Here is an 18,144-nt window from a genome sequence, read left to right on the forward strand (position 1 = left end):
GGTAAAAAGTCTTCATGCACATGTACATATTTTAACCCTAATGAGCCATCAACGGGAAAGGTTTGCCCCTGGCCTGGTTTGCTAGCTGATCTTTCCTTTCCTCATGGAAAAGCCCAGTGCAGTAAATAGCACCTTGTTTCCATGGAAGCTCACTCTCTGGCTTTTTCTTTCCAGCACTTGAAAAGGTAATTACTTGATTTCTCTTTGTATTTTTGGATTTCATACAGTGGGGCTGTCAAGCTTCTCGATTGAGGATGGCCTTCTCTATCATGCCAGGCTATTTTAAGGAGCTTTAGTTGCGTTTCTGTTTTCATCCTCCCTTTAGATCATTAGCTGTCAGGCAGCAGTGTCCACCTTCTGGTCACTCCTGCTAATGAAAGTCTGACAGAGCAAAGAGTCTTGACCCTGGAGAAAGCGGGAGATGCTGAGAAGCCAGGGAAATTTGTTGAGAGATGGGATCCCCTGATCACCTTTCTTTCCAGTGCACAGACTACCAGACCACGACCCCACATTTGCGCCAGGGAGGGACGCTGTACCATCTGGCAACTTCTTGTCTGAATCTTTGATGCCTCATGGTGGCCCATGTCAGAAATACAGCCAACATGGGCTACTCTAATAACTCAAACAATGGCCACCATTTCCTGAGTATTTGTTGCGTGCCAGACGCTGGGCTGAGCACTTTATATTCACTGTCTTGGAGTGAATCTGCATGACAGCCTTCGGTAGACTTATTCTCCTAATTATTCAGATGAAGAGACCTGAAGGTCACACAGCTCCTAAGTGGCAAAGCCAGGATAACGACACGCCATTGCCATCATTTCTCAGGGAGGAAGAAGTTTCTGTGGCTATCATTTCTTAGGCTCTGGCCCTGCGACAGCATGTCTGGAAGAAATCAGCCAGTCACGACAGGTGGCAGAAGATAGGCATTTCTCTGCCCTCCACTGGTGGCTCTATGTGTTAAATAGGCCTATGTATGCAAGGAACAAATTGAGGGCCCTGAGTTTGCTAATTGTCAGAACCAATTAGACAACCGAACAAGGCACTTAAGAAGGAAGCCAGCATAATACAGAGGAAAGAGCTCCAGAGCCAGGTACAGCAGACTCCAGTTCAAGGGGCTTGTACCACTTTAACAGCCATGGGAACCGGGGCACGTTCCTGAACCTTACTGAGCCAGTTTCCTCATCCGTAAAATGGGGGTGATAATGGTACCTACCTCATAAAGTTGTTGCACATGTGGAATTTCCCAAACTGCTCTGTGGAATATTTGTTTTCAGTGAAATGGTTGCATAAAAGACAAAGTTAAATGCAGTTAAATAGGCTTATTTACTCTAGAATTTCTCAGAATCTTTTTTTTTTTCTGGTTTATCTCCCCAAATCCCCCCTGGTACATAGTTGTATATCTTAGTTGTAGGTCCTTCTAGTTGTGGCATATGGGACACTGCCTCAACGTGGCCCGAGGAGCGGTGCCATGTCCGCGCCCAGGATCTGAACCCTGGGCCGTGCAACGGAGCGCGCGAACTTAACCACTCGGCCACGGGGCCAGCCCCTCAGAATCTTAATTATGCTAATATGTATTATAAATTTTCAGGAGGGGGCAGCATTTCCTGACCCCAGAGTCCTTGTCCTGGGAGAATATGCATTAACATCTATTTCTTGGGACCCTTTAGAAAAGGCTGTAACATAGGTCGTAGGGTACCTGGGCTTGATATGGGATCAATAAGAGCTAATCCCTTCTCTTTTGTACCCAATTGTTCAAATAACCATATCTGTGCTTGCTAGATTTGAGCTCCATAGAGGCAAGGACTGGGTCTGTCTTGTCCTCTCTGTATTCCAGTATCTTGGCATATCAAGACATTCCATAAAAATCGTGACTAAGTAAATGATTGATCCAATGAATTAATGAATGAAGCTTGGTGTAGACCTAGCCAGCTCATCTTCATTGCTGGCATTCTCTGCTATTTCTAGTTGCGTTCAGATGCTTGTGCAAAATTTAGTGATGGGGATGGTTCTGTTGGGCTGTGTTTTGTCTTCTCAGTTTTAACCTCTGTGAACACCATATCTTCTGACAAAATTTCCAACTTAAGCTCCTAACCAAGTCATTTTTCTGCTTCTCAGTGGAGCAGTCAGATGTTTCATCATTTGCATACGTATTGTGAACAAGACAAGTCTGAGTGTTCCCAGTGCATTTGCACCTGAATCTGAAGAAGTCTTGGGCTTCCAAGGGAATAGAATAAAAACAGCTCATTGGAGCTTAAAAAAGACACTGAGGATACCACGTTTCCCACTTGGCAAATGGTGACCCATGGACCACTGGTCATCTGGATCAACTGGTGGTTCTCTTTATATTTATTTAGAACAAGATTTCCAACTCATGTTCTCTGGGAATTTTCCAAAAAATAAAAACTTAAGTTAAAATACAGTTGAGTTGGTCAAATCTAACAGATTCCCTTCTACAGAACTTCTCAGAGACTTTGTGCATTTTGACAGCGTTTCCCAAACGTATCTGACCATTCTTCTGGAGCCCTTCTGGATCCCTTTCTTCTTGAGTATCTAATAAGATTGTGGTTCAGCACAATACCCTTTGGGAAATGCTACCCTAGAATATATGGCCAAAAGTTGCAGTTCAGTCTTTATGATCTAGGAAATAGTCCTGTTCCTCAAAACTGTGGAAAGGAGAAGATAAGGCAACTCCCAAATTGAGCAGGGTGATAAACGCGCACAGCATAAAGCCAGATGGAGTTTTATATGTTTTGTAAAACAAACCGAAGAAGACTATTCAGGATGCTTCAAAAGTAGGACCATAATTTTTTTTAGTGTTCTTGTTTATATCATGTTAAAAATAACTTATTTTCTAAACCATTTCATAGCATAGATGGGATACTTTTTTTTAGGCAAGGAGCTGGGTTTTCATTTTCAAATTTCTGAATAAAAATTTCATCATTTTCAAATTTCTGAATAAAAATGGCTTTTAAAACAAAGGGACTTGGGAAACCCATGTACTTCTTAAGCTACTTTTTGTTGTGAGTTAATATGTACTAAAGAGAGGAATAAAGCCCACCTTATTTGAATGCCACTGTTTCCTACTTATTAATCTTTTCTGTGAATAAAGTAAATCATAAATTACTAAAGAAAACAGACTAAATTACAGTTTGAAGGATAGAGCTAGGCTTCCTTGGAAATAAAGAGAGAACTTCAATTTAAGGAGCAGGGATCAGCAACTATGGCCCACCGCGTGTTGTTGCACATAATATTTTATTGGAACACAGCAGTGCTCATTTATTTACATGTTGTCTATGGCTGTTTTCACACTTCATTGGAAGAGGTGAGTCATTGCAACAGAGATCTATCTTACGGCTCTCAAAGCCTACAGTGTTAATTATATGGCCACTTATGGAAATGTTTGCCAATGTCTTTTCATAGATTCGTAGAAAGATGTGAATGGGACAGAGATTACATAACCAGCCCCTTCATTCTATAGAAGAAAAAACTAAATCCAGAGAAGTTAGGGAATCGCCCAGGTTTATTTATGTTTGGGTATTTTGATCCTTATATTCTAATAACTCACCATCAGGGAAGAAAAGGATAGATTTCAACTTAGATATCAACACCAAGTGCATGGTGGTGGCCATCTGGAGTGCTGGTTGAGAAGGTCTCTGGGCTCAATAAGAAGGGTGGCGATGATGGATTAACCTTCAGTCCGGCGGTGCAAGAGCAGCAGGATATGCGCCATGTAGGCACTATGAATACTCATTATGTCTGCTTCATACATTTCTAAGAGTTATGTTACCATGTCCTTCCTTGTGTGTCTGCCATGTAAACACTTTCTTCCTTGGGCCAAAACAGAGGTGCTGCATTGGGCCCTCATTAGAAGCATTGCTGCCTAGCAGTTCAGAAGTGATTCTTGTACAAGCTCATTCAAATGTCTTCCTTAGCAACTGCCTACCACATCACGCTCTGCTGAGGAGGATTGAACTTAGGATTTCACTCAAACTAGATTTGTCTGTTTCAAGATTCTTAACTTTTAGTAAAGTATATCCATAGGGGCACAGAGTAGAGGATGTAAAATGGAAAGTCATGAGTCTACTGTCTTTGGTGACCAAACTGAAAGTCTCCACGTTTGTGCTTTTGTGCAGCTGGACAATCCAGATGAGCAAGCAGCCCAGATCAGACGAGAGCTGGATGGACGTCTCCAAATGGCGGACCAAATAGCCAGGGTAAGGAAACTTTGGGGACATTCACTGGGGGTCCGGGCCAAAGTCCTACACAGGAAGCACACTGATTATTAAGAGCCTTGAAAAGATAAAACTGGGAAGCAGAGAGGAAGAAAGATGAGGAGAATTGCCCTGATTGGACCTTCAGCCCTCCTTTCTCAGTGCAACTCTCCCGAAGATAGCATGTACATTTCCTATGCTCCAGTCAATACTCAAACTCCAGCCTGACCTTTCTTCTGAGTCCCAGACTTATATTTCCAACTGTCTATTGAGCATTTCCACCTGGATATTCCCCTGCATTTCCAGTTAAATGTGTTCAAAATCTAGCTCCTTATCTTCTCCCTCCCGCTATATCCCCATACCTACATTTACTCCTCTTCGGGTGTTCTGCATCCAATTACTATGGACGAAACCTCCTAGTCATTCGCAATTTCTCCTTCCTCCTACAATACTCCGCACTCGATCAGCTACCCAGCTCATTGATTCCACTTCCTAAATGTGGGTCAGAGCTCTTTACTGCTTTCCGGCTCCGCTGCTAGGGCTTTGATTCAGGCCCTCGTCTTCAATGCCTGGATCTTACAATAGGCTCCTAATGGGCATCCCTGGCTCCACTCCCTCCCGCTCTCCTGTTCATCCTTCACACAGTTGCCATTCTAAGCCTCGTATACGAATATCTCACAACAGAGCCTCAAAATCCTTCAATAGAATCCTCTATCACCCCCAGAACAAAATCTAACCTTTTTAGAAGGATATTCAAGGCTTTTAATCCACAAACCATATCCTCCCATATTAGCATCACCTCCCACAACTTTCCCACCAGAACTCCCCATTCCAGCTACAGAGAATGTCTCTCTCAGAATATTCCAGATCCTTTCCAGCCTCGGTGGCTTTGTGCCTACTGGTGTTTCCACCTGGAATGACCTTTCTTCTCTCCTCCACTTAGCAAACTGTCCTACTCACCCTCCAGTGTTCAACTTAAAACCCCTTCTCTAAGAGCTTAGCAGTTAGTCCTCCCCACTTTTGTGCTTTCTTCCTGCCACGTATAAACCTTTATTACCACAGATCATCGAACGGGGACTATTCATTTATGTGTCTGAGCCTCCCAGTATATAAGATTTCTCTAGGGTTGGGGTTATGTCTTAGCATTGATGAGCCGAAATGTTACCCATCGTTCTTGTTGTCATTTGTGTTGCCGTTAACAGTAGTAACGCCGGTAGTATTTATGGAGTGCTGACTCTGTATCAAACATGCTGAGTGCTTTACATGTACCCTTGCATTCAATCCTCAAAATAGCCCTAGAAGGACATTTCAGTTATCATTCTTGTTTTAGAGATGGGGAAATCCAGACTGAGCATGATAGATTCTAGTTAAGAGGCTACACTGGACCCTAAGTTCAAGTCTGTCTAAATATCAGGCCTAGGACAAGGGTGAGGTGTGCTCCTCTGGGGAAAACTTTAAGAGGGGGGCCAAAAATTGAGTAATCAAAATAAATAATATTTTAATGCAATATCTTAAAAACTCATAATTGATGCAAAAAAAGTCATGAAAAACAAATTATCAAAATTTTAAAAAACAGGGTCCTACTTATTCCTACAGTAGCCACAGGCCATGTGTGTATGTGAGGGAAGAGGGCTGTGGGAGATGGTAGGGAGGATGGGCACAAGGAATTCTACTAGAAGAGAAACAGAAGAAAGATTCCAAGAAGCATAAAAAGCCCCATTTGTGCTCAAGCAGTTTTATTGAAATGCTTTGCATCTTGTTTTTGGACACCTTCAAATTTTATAGTAGAGTTAGTCTGGTGGCTAAAAATAGTATGCACTTATGGATTTGGCTAAAGGTAGTATGAAAGGCTCTTATGTTTGAACATCCTGCTTAATGTGGGAGTAAACATCAATGAGGCTTTAGAATTTACTTCTGTAAACTCAGTGTCTCCTCAGCGGATTATCCAGAAAACGGAGGTCATTTGGTCTATTTCCTGCCTTTAGGCAACTATTTACAACCCCAACAAGGAGGTATTCATCCCATTTAAAGAAAATTACACATACACACACATACTTCAAAAACAAGTTCCTGGCACCTTTGTTTTGTTTACTTTGAGACTTTACATGATAATTTAAGAAACTACCGTAAGCTCATTTTAATTTTTGAATGATCATGGATGAACAACTGGTAGATAGGGAGCCAAGTTGCCCATCTCTGAACAGGATATCTAGGAACTATCCCCCAGCCCACACCGCTAGATATTCTGATACCAAGTAGGATATTATTAACAACTTAGAACTAGGCTTTCTTGGACAATGAAATAAAAAATTAAAGTGAATCTTGGTTATTATTTACAGAGAACAGAGAATAATTTCAAACTATGTGGAGGAACCCACAAACATTTAGGGTATTGAGGATTTCTATGAGAGGGTCTGCCCCCTACTATCTCCCGTCCTCCTAGAAATGGACTGTCTTCTTCTGCAATGTTTATTCATGCCAGTGGCCCCCTTGCCACAGCTATTTGGTCCTGGAAGGGAGCTCTTCACCCAAGCAGAACCAGTCACAGTTCCCAGCCTGCCCTGGCCACAAGTAACTGGTCCAGAAATGGATACCTGATGCAGACTAAACCAATGAATCCCTTCCCTGGGACTGTGGACTGCAGGTCAACAGGGCTGTGTTTCTAGTGCTAGAAAGATGTCTGCAGCCACCTTCAGTTCTTCCATGCAGGGAAAAGAAGATGAAAGAATGAAGCCAACATACAGACAGAGACAGAGACAGGGAATAATATACTGGGATCCTCAGGATGTTCAAGTCCATGGTTCCACTTATTCTTGAGCGTCAGCTACGTAACTACTTTTCCATCAGTTTAGTTGGGTTCCAAGGAAAATAAATTCTCTCTGTGTCTAAACCAGCCTGGCTAATGCTGAGGAAAATTGAGAAATATCTCATCTACTAAAAACTAAATACAATATCGAGATCTCAGATATTGGCTAGTCCGTGAAAAGACATTAAAACAAAGCACCTCTGCTTATCTTCCTTTAGCATGCCCTGATTTTTCTATTTCTGGCATCACAGTGGATTTTAGTGAGGGTGTGCATTTCAACCCATATGGCTGAACATCAGCTCCTGTAAATATCATAACCAGAAATTCCTGGATGTAGATGTCATCCATCATACATAATTCACTCTGTTCTCTGAATTAAAAGATGAGTAGAGCACTTTTGATTGCAAATTAGAGGCACCAACTCAAGGAAGCTTATGTAAAAGAGAGGATTGACTCTGGGGATCAAGAAATATCTCACAGAGTCTAAGTGCAAGACACAGTCAAGACCCAGGAGGGAAGTGGAACCAGGGCTGCCAAGTGGTCAGGACTTCCCCTCGCCTCTTATCTCTGTGTGTCCCATTCATTATTCTTTCTTTCTCTGCAAACCAGCTTTCTTTGCTTCTCAGATGGGAAACATGACTGCTCCACAGCTCTACATGTTTCCAATATGGCCAATAGGGAATCATTCAACCAATCAAACTCTCTCAAATCTTTCTGCTATCTCCCCTTTCCACTTTTCTTACTACTCCTTTAAAATTCACAATTTCAAGAGTCATGCCTCTGATTGACCCAACTTGGTTCAAGGGCCAGGCTCTGAAGCAATCAATCAATCCATTGTGGAGAAGGGGGTGAGGGTCTCATTGAACACACGGATGCTAGAGATACATCACTAAAGGTGTGGGTGGTACCTAGGGGTAGAGTCGTGGTTGGAGTGGCAATTTTGAATTGAGAGATGCCCCAAGATGTGCTCATAATTAATAACTATCACTTATATGGTGTTTACTGTGTGCCAGACTCTCTTCTAAGCATTTTACATTTGATAACCTAGCTAACCCACCACCCAACCTTATGAGAAAGGTGCTATCATTATCCACATTTTATAGAGGAAGCTGAGGCAGAGACATGAGAGGACATGGCCACGGCCACTCAATGACCAGAATCTGCACTCTTAACCACTATGTGTACTACCATTACAAAATGCCTCCCCAAATACAGGCCCTCATTTTCCTCATCACTTCATCCGAGGATCCGACATGTCCTTCACCCAAGCCTTTACCTGACCTCATTCTGACCTCTCTCTCTTTCTGTCAATCAGTCCTTTATTAAAAGCGTCAGGCACTGGCTGTAGAATTTCACGTGAACTCTCGTTTAGACCTGTGACGAACAATTCTGGGTGTTGCAGTAATTCTCTCCACTTTAGGCTCATCAAAGAATTTAAGTGATGTGCCCAAGTTCACTCAGCTAGTAAGTAGAAGCTCAGTACTCTGATTCCAAGTTTCAGGCTCTTTCTTTTGAGCAGTTAGATGACAGGCAGGAAGTTTCACCAGGACAGGACTACCCCCATGTCCTCTCTTCCTGATGGCTGCTCCTCCGGGAAACTGCTTTCTCTCTTCCACTAAAATTTGCTCTGGATTCCCTTCAGTTTATCCAGAAGGCCAAATGAAGCAACAGTATCAGGCAGAACTGGCTCCGAGAATTCTGAATCCTTTCCACTTTGATTCCCTTGGACTCTGGAAAAGAGGTTATAGGGACCCTGGTGGTTCTTCCAGCAGCATTCTCATTAGCACATGCTTATGAAAGGCGTATGTTTGTCCTTTCTTCCTGGGGGAGAAAGGAGACAAGTAAAAGGCAGATCTCTTCTACCTGCAACCCTATACTGTAACCTATCAATTCAATCACCCCAACATCCCATGAATCATCAAACACAGACGGCTGCACGAGCCCTCACTGTGAACATCAGACATGCTGCCTTAAAAGTTCCATGAAGAGATCTGAATGCATTTTTAAAAATCTGGTAGAAAAGACTTCTTTATCCATGTTCAAACATTTCCCAAATCCTGTCATGTTGATATTAAAGTGTCCCCAAATTTCACCCAGGAATTAAGTCTAAGTTATTTAAATTGTGCGATCAGAAGTTGACATTAGAGCTTAAGCAGGCAGATTGTGGCATTAGTGCTGCTGTGATATTTGCCAATTCTTTTGGCCACGTTTTGGGGTAAAATTCAAAAATTCTTGAGCTAATTATATAAGACAAATATTACAGCTTTTGCAGTATTAGTGGCAGAGGTCTGGAAGTGAAACACCATTGGTTTTTCAAGCTATCATTTAAATGTGGAGTTGCCATTTAGACCTCTATTGCCTGCAGAGCAAAATTACCATGTCATTTCATGGTCCTATTGCAAACATTGATGAGAATATGCCCCAGGAGAGACATAATATCCAAATATTTCCCTGATGGAAAAGTCCTGTTCCATACATTGCCAAAAATCAGACAAAAATGGAGTCCTCTTCTACCAGAGAATGCTACTACCCCTAGCTTACAAATTAATTTTATTGTACTTGGCATCCACCCTGCATCGTGAAATAGCACAGTGTCCAGGCACACAGCAGAGTTCAGTTCAATTTTTTGCCTGAAGGAATATGTGTAGTGAGCATCTCCCTGACTCTGGCCTTTGTCAGGTAGCTCAGAACCCAGGGAAATCTGAATTCAAGGGAAAGTCTAAATGCCAAGGAGGTCGTCTGAAGTTCATTTAAGCCAAGGGAAGTCCATCTAATTCATAAAAGCTGAGGAAGTAAGACCAAGCCAGTTAAAAATGGGTTTGAGTAAAGAAGCCAATCCAGGAAACTATAACACCTGTGCCCAAAATGCCTTTTGTGATGCTGATTTTGACAAATTACTCCCAAGACCTTCTTTCTTTCTTTTCCCCCATCACTCCCTACACTTTCTCCCACACCCACCATCACACAGTCCTCGTGGAACAGCCACTGCTATGGAGGACTATAGCCCTCTGCTGAACACCGTGAGATGAAGTAATGCCTAGAGGGTGCACCATGTGGAGAGGCCCCATAGGGTTAACCTTGGCTCTGTTGATTGCCATTTGGGGCCAGACAGTTCTGCCCTATCATATGGTAGCTAAGAATGCGGGCTTAGGTTTCAAACTCAATTCTACTAATTATTGATTTAGCTTTTATGCCTCATTTTCCTCCAGAAAATGGGAATAAATAACAGCACTAGTCTCAATAGGTTTTTGGAAGGATTAAATGAGGTACAGCACGTAAACTGCTTAGCTTAATGCCCAATAAACAGTTAACATTCATAAATGCCAACTAGCATCATGATCTCTACTGTAGTCACCATCATCATTACTATTATTGTCATTGTTAGTGGTGGTGGTGGTAGCATGGTGCCTGATATATATGGATATGGATATGTGTATATGTTTGTGTGTATGTGTATATATGTATGTGTATATGTATATGATATATGTATCTGTATACATATATGTTTGTATACATATACATAGTATATAGATAGTCAATGGTCAAAAAGTATTAACATTTGTTATTATCTCTTACTTATCACAATAACTCTATGAGGTTTATTATCCCCATTTCAAACATGGAAACCAAAATTCAGACAGGTGAAGACACCTGTCTAAACTCACACAACTAGCAAGTGGAAGACCAGGATTCAGAGTCGAGTCTGTTTCACTAATGTGGACTGGATAAGGTTCCTTGGTACCCCTTTGTACTCTGCGCCTGCCTCTGTTACTTCATGTGTCACATGGTATCTAACTGGTTCCTTTCTGGCATTCCCCCGACTCCATACCATTGCCACTTACTTGAGTGGCTCATCCTCAGTGACAACCATGCCATCTGACACATGATAGGAGCCCAGGAAGTATTTGAAAGATTGTATTGAATAGGCACAGTACTGTCAGTGAACGCCATGTCTAGAAAGTGTCCTGCTGCCACATCCTTCCTTCTGATCATCCACCAGTATGTCATTTGAGCCTTTGGGGTCTAGATCCTCTCTCTGAGTGGGAGTATCCTTATCAGCTTTTATGCGCATACCCACCTCATCCTCTATGGGTAAACATGCAAAGACAAAGAAGAAAAGTAAATGGCTAACAGAGCTGTTAGGACTTTCAAATGTTATTTTTCAAGATGTTCCAAACATCCCTCAATGTGGCCAAGCATAAATAACCCTGGTAGGAATTGTCCTTGGGAGGCCGTCCCCATGAGGATTCTTATCAGCCCAAAACAAAAATAAATGGCCAGTGGAGATTTTCTTTGGAAGACTTTGTCCACCCGGATGCTATGTCTTTCATAAAGCAATGTGAATAAACCATCCTTTTGTCAAGGCTAATTTACCTTTATGCCTAGGAAAGTAACAATTGAGATGGACGACTACATTTTCCTTATTTTGGCACAACTGCAGCTTTGAAATGTGTTTGTAATGGGTCTGCTGCTGAAAACTCCCCTCAAGAACTTCAGCCTAGATTGACAGAATGGTATTTCTTCTCAAGGCTTAAATACTCAGGGCAGAAAGATGGCCTTGTTTTCTCTTGCAGACTTCAGTTTTATGAGCCTCTTTTTATGGTGTCATTAGGAACTGTCCGAGTTCCGGGAGGGGTGATCGTTCTTTGGATTTTTCCAGTATTCTGCTGTATAAAGTTGGGTGGATGCTATCTCTGGGCCAGAGTGGTATTGTCTGTAACCACCGGGTCTTCTTCCAAAACTTCAGGACTGTGGAGTTACAGGCCCCATGTGAGTTCCAAAGATGGCATGATAAAAGGGACTGCACTTAATGGCAGAATCTCTCAAGGCTGATTAGCAGGAAAGAACCCACTTGACGGACATGATGGTTTTTCTCTCCAACTCCGTGGCAACTGCAAGGCCGGCAGCTGCCAATAAAAATCAGATTTACCACTTCTCCAGCTCCCCAAGAATCCTATGTAGTTATGAGGTTTGGGCCCCAACATGAGGAGGAAAGAAATAGGTTAGTGTAACGGCCTTCAGGCTGTTAGTATGTAACCTATGCTGCTTGGCAGCCTTTAACATGGCCTTGGGGACCACTCTTTGACCATGAATTAACCTGCTTCATTCTTCTCTTCACTCCTGAGAAGGGCCACGTCCCAAAGGAGATGGGGAAATATTTTGTGACTGCATACAGTTATATAGACCTTCTTGGATTCATGGTTACCTGTTACATTTTCCATGGAAAGGAGAAAACAGTGGTGGCCCTGTCTTAGCCAACTCAGCCTGGTGGCAAACTTTTCCTCATCCATCGAGTCTCAGCACAAGGATCACCTCCTCAGAAAAGGCAGGCTGATTCTCTCAGGAAGAGTCCACATCCCATATACTTCCATTACAGTGTCTACCTTGATGTTTCTTTATAGATTGTTCTCCTCACTAACTGTTAGCTCCAGGAGAACAGTACACATCCTTTAATCATGATCCACCCATGCCTACCACTACTGCAGGCACAGTATTGGTTGGCAGTAAATGTTTCCTAAGTGATGGTGGCCCAGCAGCCAAGTCCTTACATCTCCATGGCCTTTTTCATAAAGGATGCCCAAGTTTCTGAGGCTCACAATTGTCCCCGATTGAGTCTAAGAATGACAAAAAGCAAGCCCACTATGCAAGAGTTTTGAAGAAATAAAACTCTTGCTTTAAATCATTACTAGCTCCTGTCAAGCTCATCAACCTATCCTCTCATTTCAGAGGCATCCATCCTGCTTCTCCTCTCACATTCACCCACAATATGTTTAGAAAGCACCACGCAGTGGGCTGAGCCCAGTGTTAAAGCAGGAAATGATTATACCAAGAGGTGCCAGAAGGAACCGGTTCTCTAAGGTTGCTGAGTGGATTTCAGACCCCCTTATTCATTTACATGGAAAAGCAGAATCTCAGTGTTCTTCCAGAACTTAATTCGTCATCTCTCCACCTCCTCCTCACAGCAAGTTTTAGCTGTGTTGATATTTAATATGGACATTTTGGCAAGCCATCCATTCCTTCACTCAACTCATATGTATTGAACAATTACTATGTGCCAAACATTATACTAGATAACAAGAATTCAGCAGGGGTTTCAAGATAGGTATAGTCCTATCTTGTGGCCCAGCAGGAAAGACAGACATTAAACAAATAAATTTCACGATTGTTTCATTAATTATAATAAATGTTACCAAGAAGTTGAGCTAGGTATTGCGAGAAAGTTCAATCAGGGGACTCAACCTAGGGAAGTAAAGTTTTAAGGTAAAAAGTGGAAGATGACAAGATGGCAGAGAGTTACAGAGGGTGGCAGGCGGAAAGGGGAACACTTCTGATGGACCCCAGGTAGGAAGAAGGTTGGCATAGCACAAAGGTATCTCCAAGCCCTATAGAGAGGATCCACTATTGGAATCTCAGTGAAGTTTCTGTGGTGGCAAGGAAGAAAAACCTTTGTAGCTAACCAGTGGGTAGGGGGGAATTGTTGAAAGGAAAATAAGAGAATCTCAAAAATCCAAAATGCAGGAGGAATAACTAGGCTTTGTGGGGATTCAAAAACCAATAAAAGGCAAAGCTCCTTTTTGTGAATACAGATAGCCTCTTCTCTCCTCTTCTCTTCTCTCCCTCTTTTCCTCCCTCTCTCTGTCTCTATCTCCCTCCTTCCCTCTCTCTATCTCTCTACCTCTTTCTCTTCTTTGTCAAGTTTCTTACTCTGCTTTCACCTGGTCCAATATGGCAACCACCCATGAGCCTATATGATCTTATTGTTTCAGCTCCACCACTGACTGCAATCTCAATATCTCTCAGTTAAGTTGTTTGAGAGATTAAACTCCAGTTGATTGTTGGCCACTTAATAGAATTAGTTGATTGACTTTAAGTCAGGTGCCCATGTACTAGACATTTTATTTTTTGCTACCCAGAATTGGCAAACCAATTCATGTTCCAAGTGATCGAGGTGGAGTTCTAGCCCCAGCCACATGGAGGGAGAACATAAACCATGCCTAAGCAATTCGGCACAGCATATTATAATTGGCCATAGAAATTCATTCAGGGTATGTACATTAGTCTGACTTTGGGTGAGAATTGTGAAAGAAAAGACTCTCCCTCTTCTGTGGGCATTACAAAAGGATGTTCACTCTTCCTTTAGATAGTGTGATGTGATATTGTGAAGTGCAGATCTTTAGCAATCTTTTTGTGACATTAAAGGGAGCCAGGCTGAGCATAGAGTAAACCCAGAGAAACCCAAACAAAATTTGGAGGAAAAACTCAGTTGTGGTGATATCATATGTATCCTGATTCCAGCCTTGCCTGAAGCTGGATCTACCCCAGGATATTTTCAAACCAATAAATTCCTTCATTGTTTAAGCCAGTTCAAGTTGAATTTTCCTGTCACTTGCAAAAAAATCAAACTGATTTATTTGACTTGCTCCTCATGTGATCATATACGGAACGGGACTGGGGAGGGCAAATTCATGTTTCAAGTGGGAAATGATTCTTTGAGGTGGTAACTGATCCAAAGTATATTCAAGGCACTTGGTCAACTTAGAGATATGAAGAAACAAAGAGCATGGCCAAAGCATGTTGCCATTATAACTGAAAGCATAGGCAAGGAAGGAAAAGAAGAGAGGTCAGTTCTAACACTGAACTGCTTTATCTTCTTTTCTAAAGAATTTTAATCATGTTTTCATTGCTTTATTAACGTTTTCAATTTTTCTTGAAAACAGTAACTATTCTTTTTAGAAATAGCCATGAGCTATGTTTGAAACATCTCAAATGAGCTCCTTTTGAATTATTCATGTGAGAAAATCTCTATAGAGATCCAGAAATAGGATGTCTTTCTGTCTCCATAACTTAAAGGCAACTGACTGCATTTTGCTAAAAAGAAGAACTGCTCCAACTGAAACAAGATTTGAAAAATATCACCCCATTTTTCTTTCCACAAATCAAATTTGCTGGAGAAAACTGGGAAAAAATATAACTATAATAAAACACTTGACTCTTTCTTACTATATGTTTATGTATGTGTTTCTTACCTGTTGGAGAATGTAAATAACTAGAAGTCAGGCAGCTGTCTACCCAACTAGACTGAACATTTTTCTAGCACAATGCCACAATTTATGGACAAATTTCAATAGTTATCGTAACTCCGGGCTGCAAGACAAAAACTTTCTATGTAAATTAGGTCTCTGTTTACTCCTCTGCTCATACTTTTCTTTTCCTTTACCAGGAACGCAAATTTCCCAAGTTTGTATCCAAAGAAATGGAAAACATGTACATTGAGGAGCTGAAGTCATCTGTCAACCTACTCATGGCCAACTTGGAGAGCATGCCCGTGTCCAAAGGTGGCGAGTTCAAGCTGCAGAAACTCAAACGCAGCCACAATGCTTCCATCATCGACATGGGTGAGGAGAGCGAGAACCAGCTCTCCAAGTCAGATGTCGTGCTGTCTTTCTCCTTGGAGGTAAAAAGCTCTCAACTCTTGAAAGTTTTCTAGCACAGCAAGCAGGACATGGGTGATTAGATGCACCACAATCAGCTTGTTTTCCTCCTTGCACTCCAGGAGCAGTTATTAAAATAACAGCTTGTTAAGCATAGGTCAGCTAATCAGCAAGTGATTCCTATCTCCAGGAGCCCATACTTTTTTAAGGAAATGCAGTCTTAAGAACCACCTACTAAATTTAATCTTGCATTATTTTCCCTGTCTTCAAGCTGTGCTCAAGGATTTTGTAAAGACCTTATGCAATTTAGAAAGTTTACATTTTGGCAACCTGTATTACAGTGATGAGAGAAACAATCTAGCATCGTTTCATGGTGAGTTGCAAATTTTCTTACCCATCATCTCTCCTGTTGGCTATACGGTAGAGAGCCCCTTCTGGTGGGGAAGACTTTTTTAGTTCAGTCTCTTCTTTGTCAGGTGTTTTGCTCTGCCTTCACCTGGTCCATTATGGCAGCCACCATGAGTCTACATGATCTTACCATTTCAGTCCACCACTTGGTGGGAAGAACACAAAGAAAGAACTCATTTAGGCCAGAATTGTGGCAGAAGGCTCAACACGTCAATAAATTTCTCTGTAACTTCTATTCAAGTGTTTGTTTTTATACATATAATCTAAAGAAGGGTTCTGATCTAGCTACATTAGGATTACCTGGAACGCTGGTTTAGTATGCAGATTCCTGTACCACCCAGACCTATTGACTCAAATCATTAGCGGTAGGGATTAAAATGGTGCAGTCACTTTGGAAAATAGTTTGGTGGTTTGTTAAGAAGTTAAACATAAAACTACCATATGTTGCAGCAACTCCACTCTTAGATATCTACCCAAGAAAAATGAAAACACATGTCCCCACAAAGACTTGCTCACAAATGTTTATAGTAACATTATTCATAATAGCCAAAAATGGAGACAATCTAAATGTCTATCAACTGATGAATGGATAGGCAAAACGTGGTACATCCATATGAGGGACTACTATCCAGCAATGAAGTGGAACAGACCACTGACACATGCTTTGATTTACATGAACCTCAAAAACTTTATGCTTCTTGAAAGAAGCCAGACACAAGAGACCACATATTGTTTGATTCCATTTATATGAAATGTACAGAAAAGACAAATATCCAGAAACAGAAAGTAGATTAGCATTGCCTAGGGCAGGGGATAGAAATAGACATGAGGAACCTTGCTGGAGGAGATTAAAATATCCTAAAACTAATTTATGATGATGGTCACACAACATAGTAAATTTACTAAAATCACGGCATTGTACACCTGAAATGGGTTAATTACATGATATGTAAAATATGCCTCAATAAAGTTGTCAGAAAAAAAAAGAATCTCTAGGAGCCATGCAGCCCTGGAAGGTGCATTTTAATGAGCTACCGTGGTACTTCTTACACTAAGTTTGAGAACCATTCATAACTTATTAAAGCTCAAAACCCCACAAGGATTTTAAGATGACTCTAGATGTGGGGAGACCAAGAGAATAGATAAAATTTCTGTAAATTTAATTAGAATTTGTAAAGACTAAATTAATTTTCTAGAACATCATTAAGGCTTGCTGTGAATTAACTGCAGGTAATTTATTTTACTGTGCTCAGTTTGGACTGAGATAGACACATTACAGTGTTTTCAACGAGTATCTTGCAGTTGGAAGAGGCAGTATTTAATTAAATATAGAGCACTTGGTGTGTGAAAAAATCATCAGTGTAATTTCACAGAAACTTCCTTTCTTTCTTTCTTTTTTAATGCTGCCACCTGAGGTACTGAACGCTTTTTCTTAGGTGTCTTTGAATTTGATTATTGCCAATTAGAAGTGGCAATTTATCCCTACTGCCTCATCTTCCTACAGCAAGGGGAAAAAAGTGGTTTATTGATTTTCATGAAGCTTTTAAATCTGTAATTTTCTAATTCTTTATCGGTACTCAATATTATGCAGCTGATTATCTGAAATATAGATGTGGGCGAGTCCCCAGCCATATTCCCATGTGCACATTGATTCAAACAGGCTTTAACTTGTAAGTACAAGTACAGAAAGAAGTGACCTAGGGTTTCCAAATACTTTTTAATTATAGCACTAACTTGCACATCATACTAAACCTGCCAGCAAAAATCATTGTGCCTCTATTTGTGAATGTGTTTGGGAAAACATAGGGGGATGGGCAAGAAGACAGAGAGAGAGGACTGTGTCGTCTCATCTAAGCAGACTGGGGTTTGAATTTGCAGGTTGGTACAGACATATTTTATGTAATTATAGAATTGCATTACTGGAAGGGACACCAGGAGCAGTTAACGCTGCAAGAGGACCAAGGTCCAGGATGCCCAGGGGCGTGGCCTTAGGCAGGGGTAGTGGTCTGATAAAGAGCAACAGGTGTTTGTAGAATGCCATTATGCCTGCTTTGCCATCACTAATTCAGCAAATCCTCACAACAGTCTTTTGAGGAATTTGCAGATACAGAAATAAAGCTTCAGAGAGGTTAAGAAACTTGCAAATGTTACACAGCTAGTGAAGATGCAGATTCAGGATTTGAACTCAGATCATTTAAATTCCAAAATTGTGCTCTTTTTCAAGTGCCTCCTGTTTCTTTTCATTTGTGTGGTTCTTCTCAGTGTAAAATTTTTCAATTACATAGAT

General features: G+C 41.3%; 1 protein-coding gene across 32 annotated transcripts in view; it reads left to right on the plus strand.

Annotated features, from left to right (window-relative positions):
• Positions 1-18,144, plus strand: part of CADPS (calcium dependent secretion activator) — a 438,027-nt gene that overhangs the window by 184,613 nt on the left and 235,270 nt on the right. For all 32 annotated transcript variants that reach the window (XM_070238689.1, XM_070238692.1, XM_070238698.1 and 29 more), the window contains exons 4-5: positions 4,134-4,214; positions 15,239-15,472. In XM_070238689.1, coding sequence (XP_070094790.1) covers positions 4,134-4,214; positions 15,239-15,472 — 315 coding nt within the window. The remainder of the gene's footprint in view (positions 1-4,133; positions 4,215-15,238; positions 15,473-18,144) is intronic.

Source organism: Equus caballus, chromosome 16 (genome assembly GCF_041296265.1).
Source record: "Equus caballus isolate H_3958 breed thoroughbred chromosome 16, TB-T2T, whole genome shotgun sequence".
Taxonomy (NCBI): Eukaryota; Metazoa; Chordata; class Mammalia; order Perissodactyla; family Equidae; genus Equus; species Equus caballus.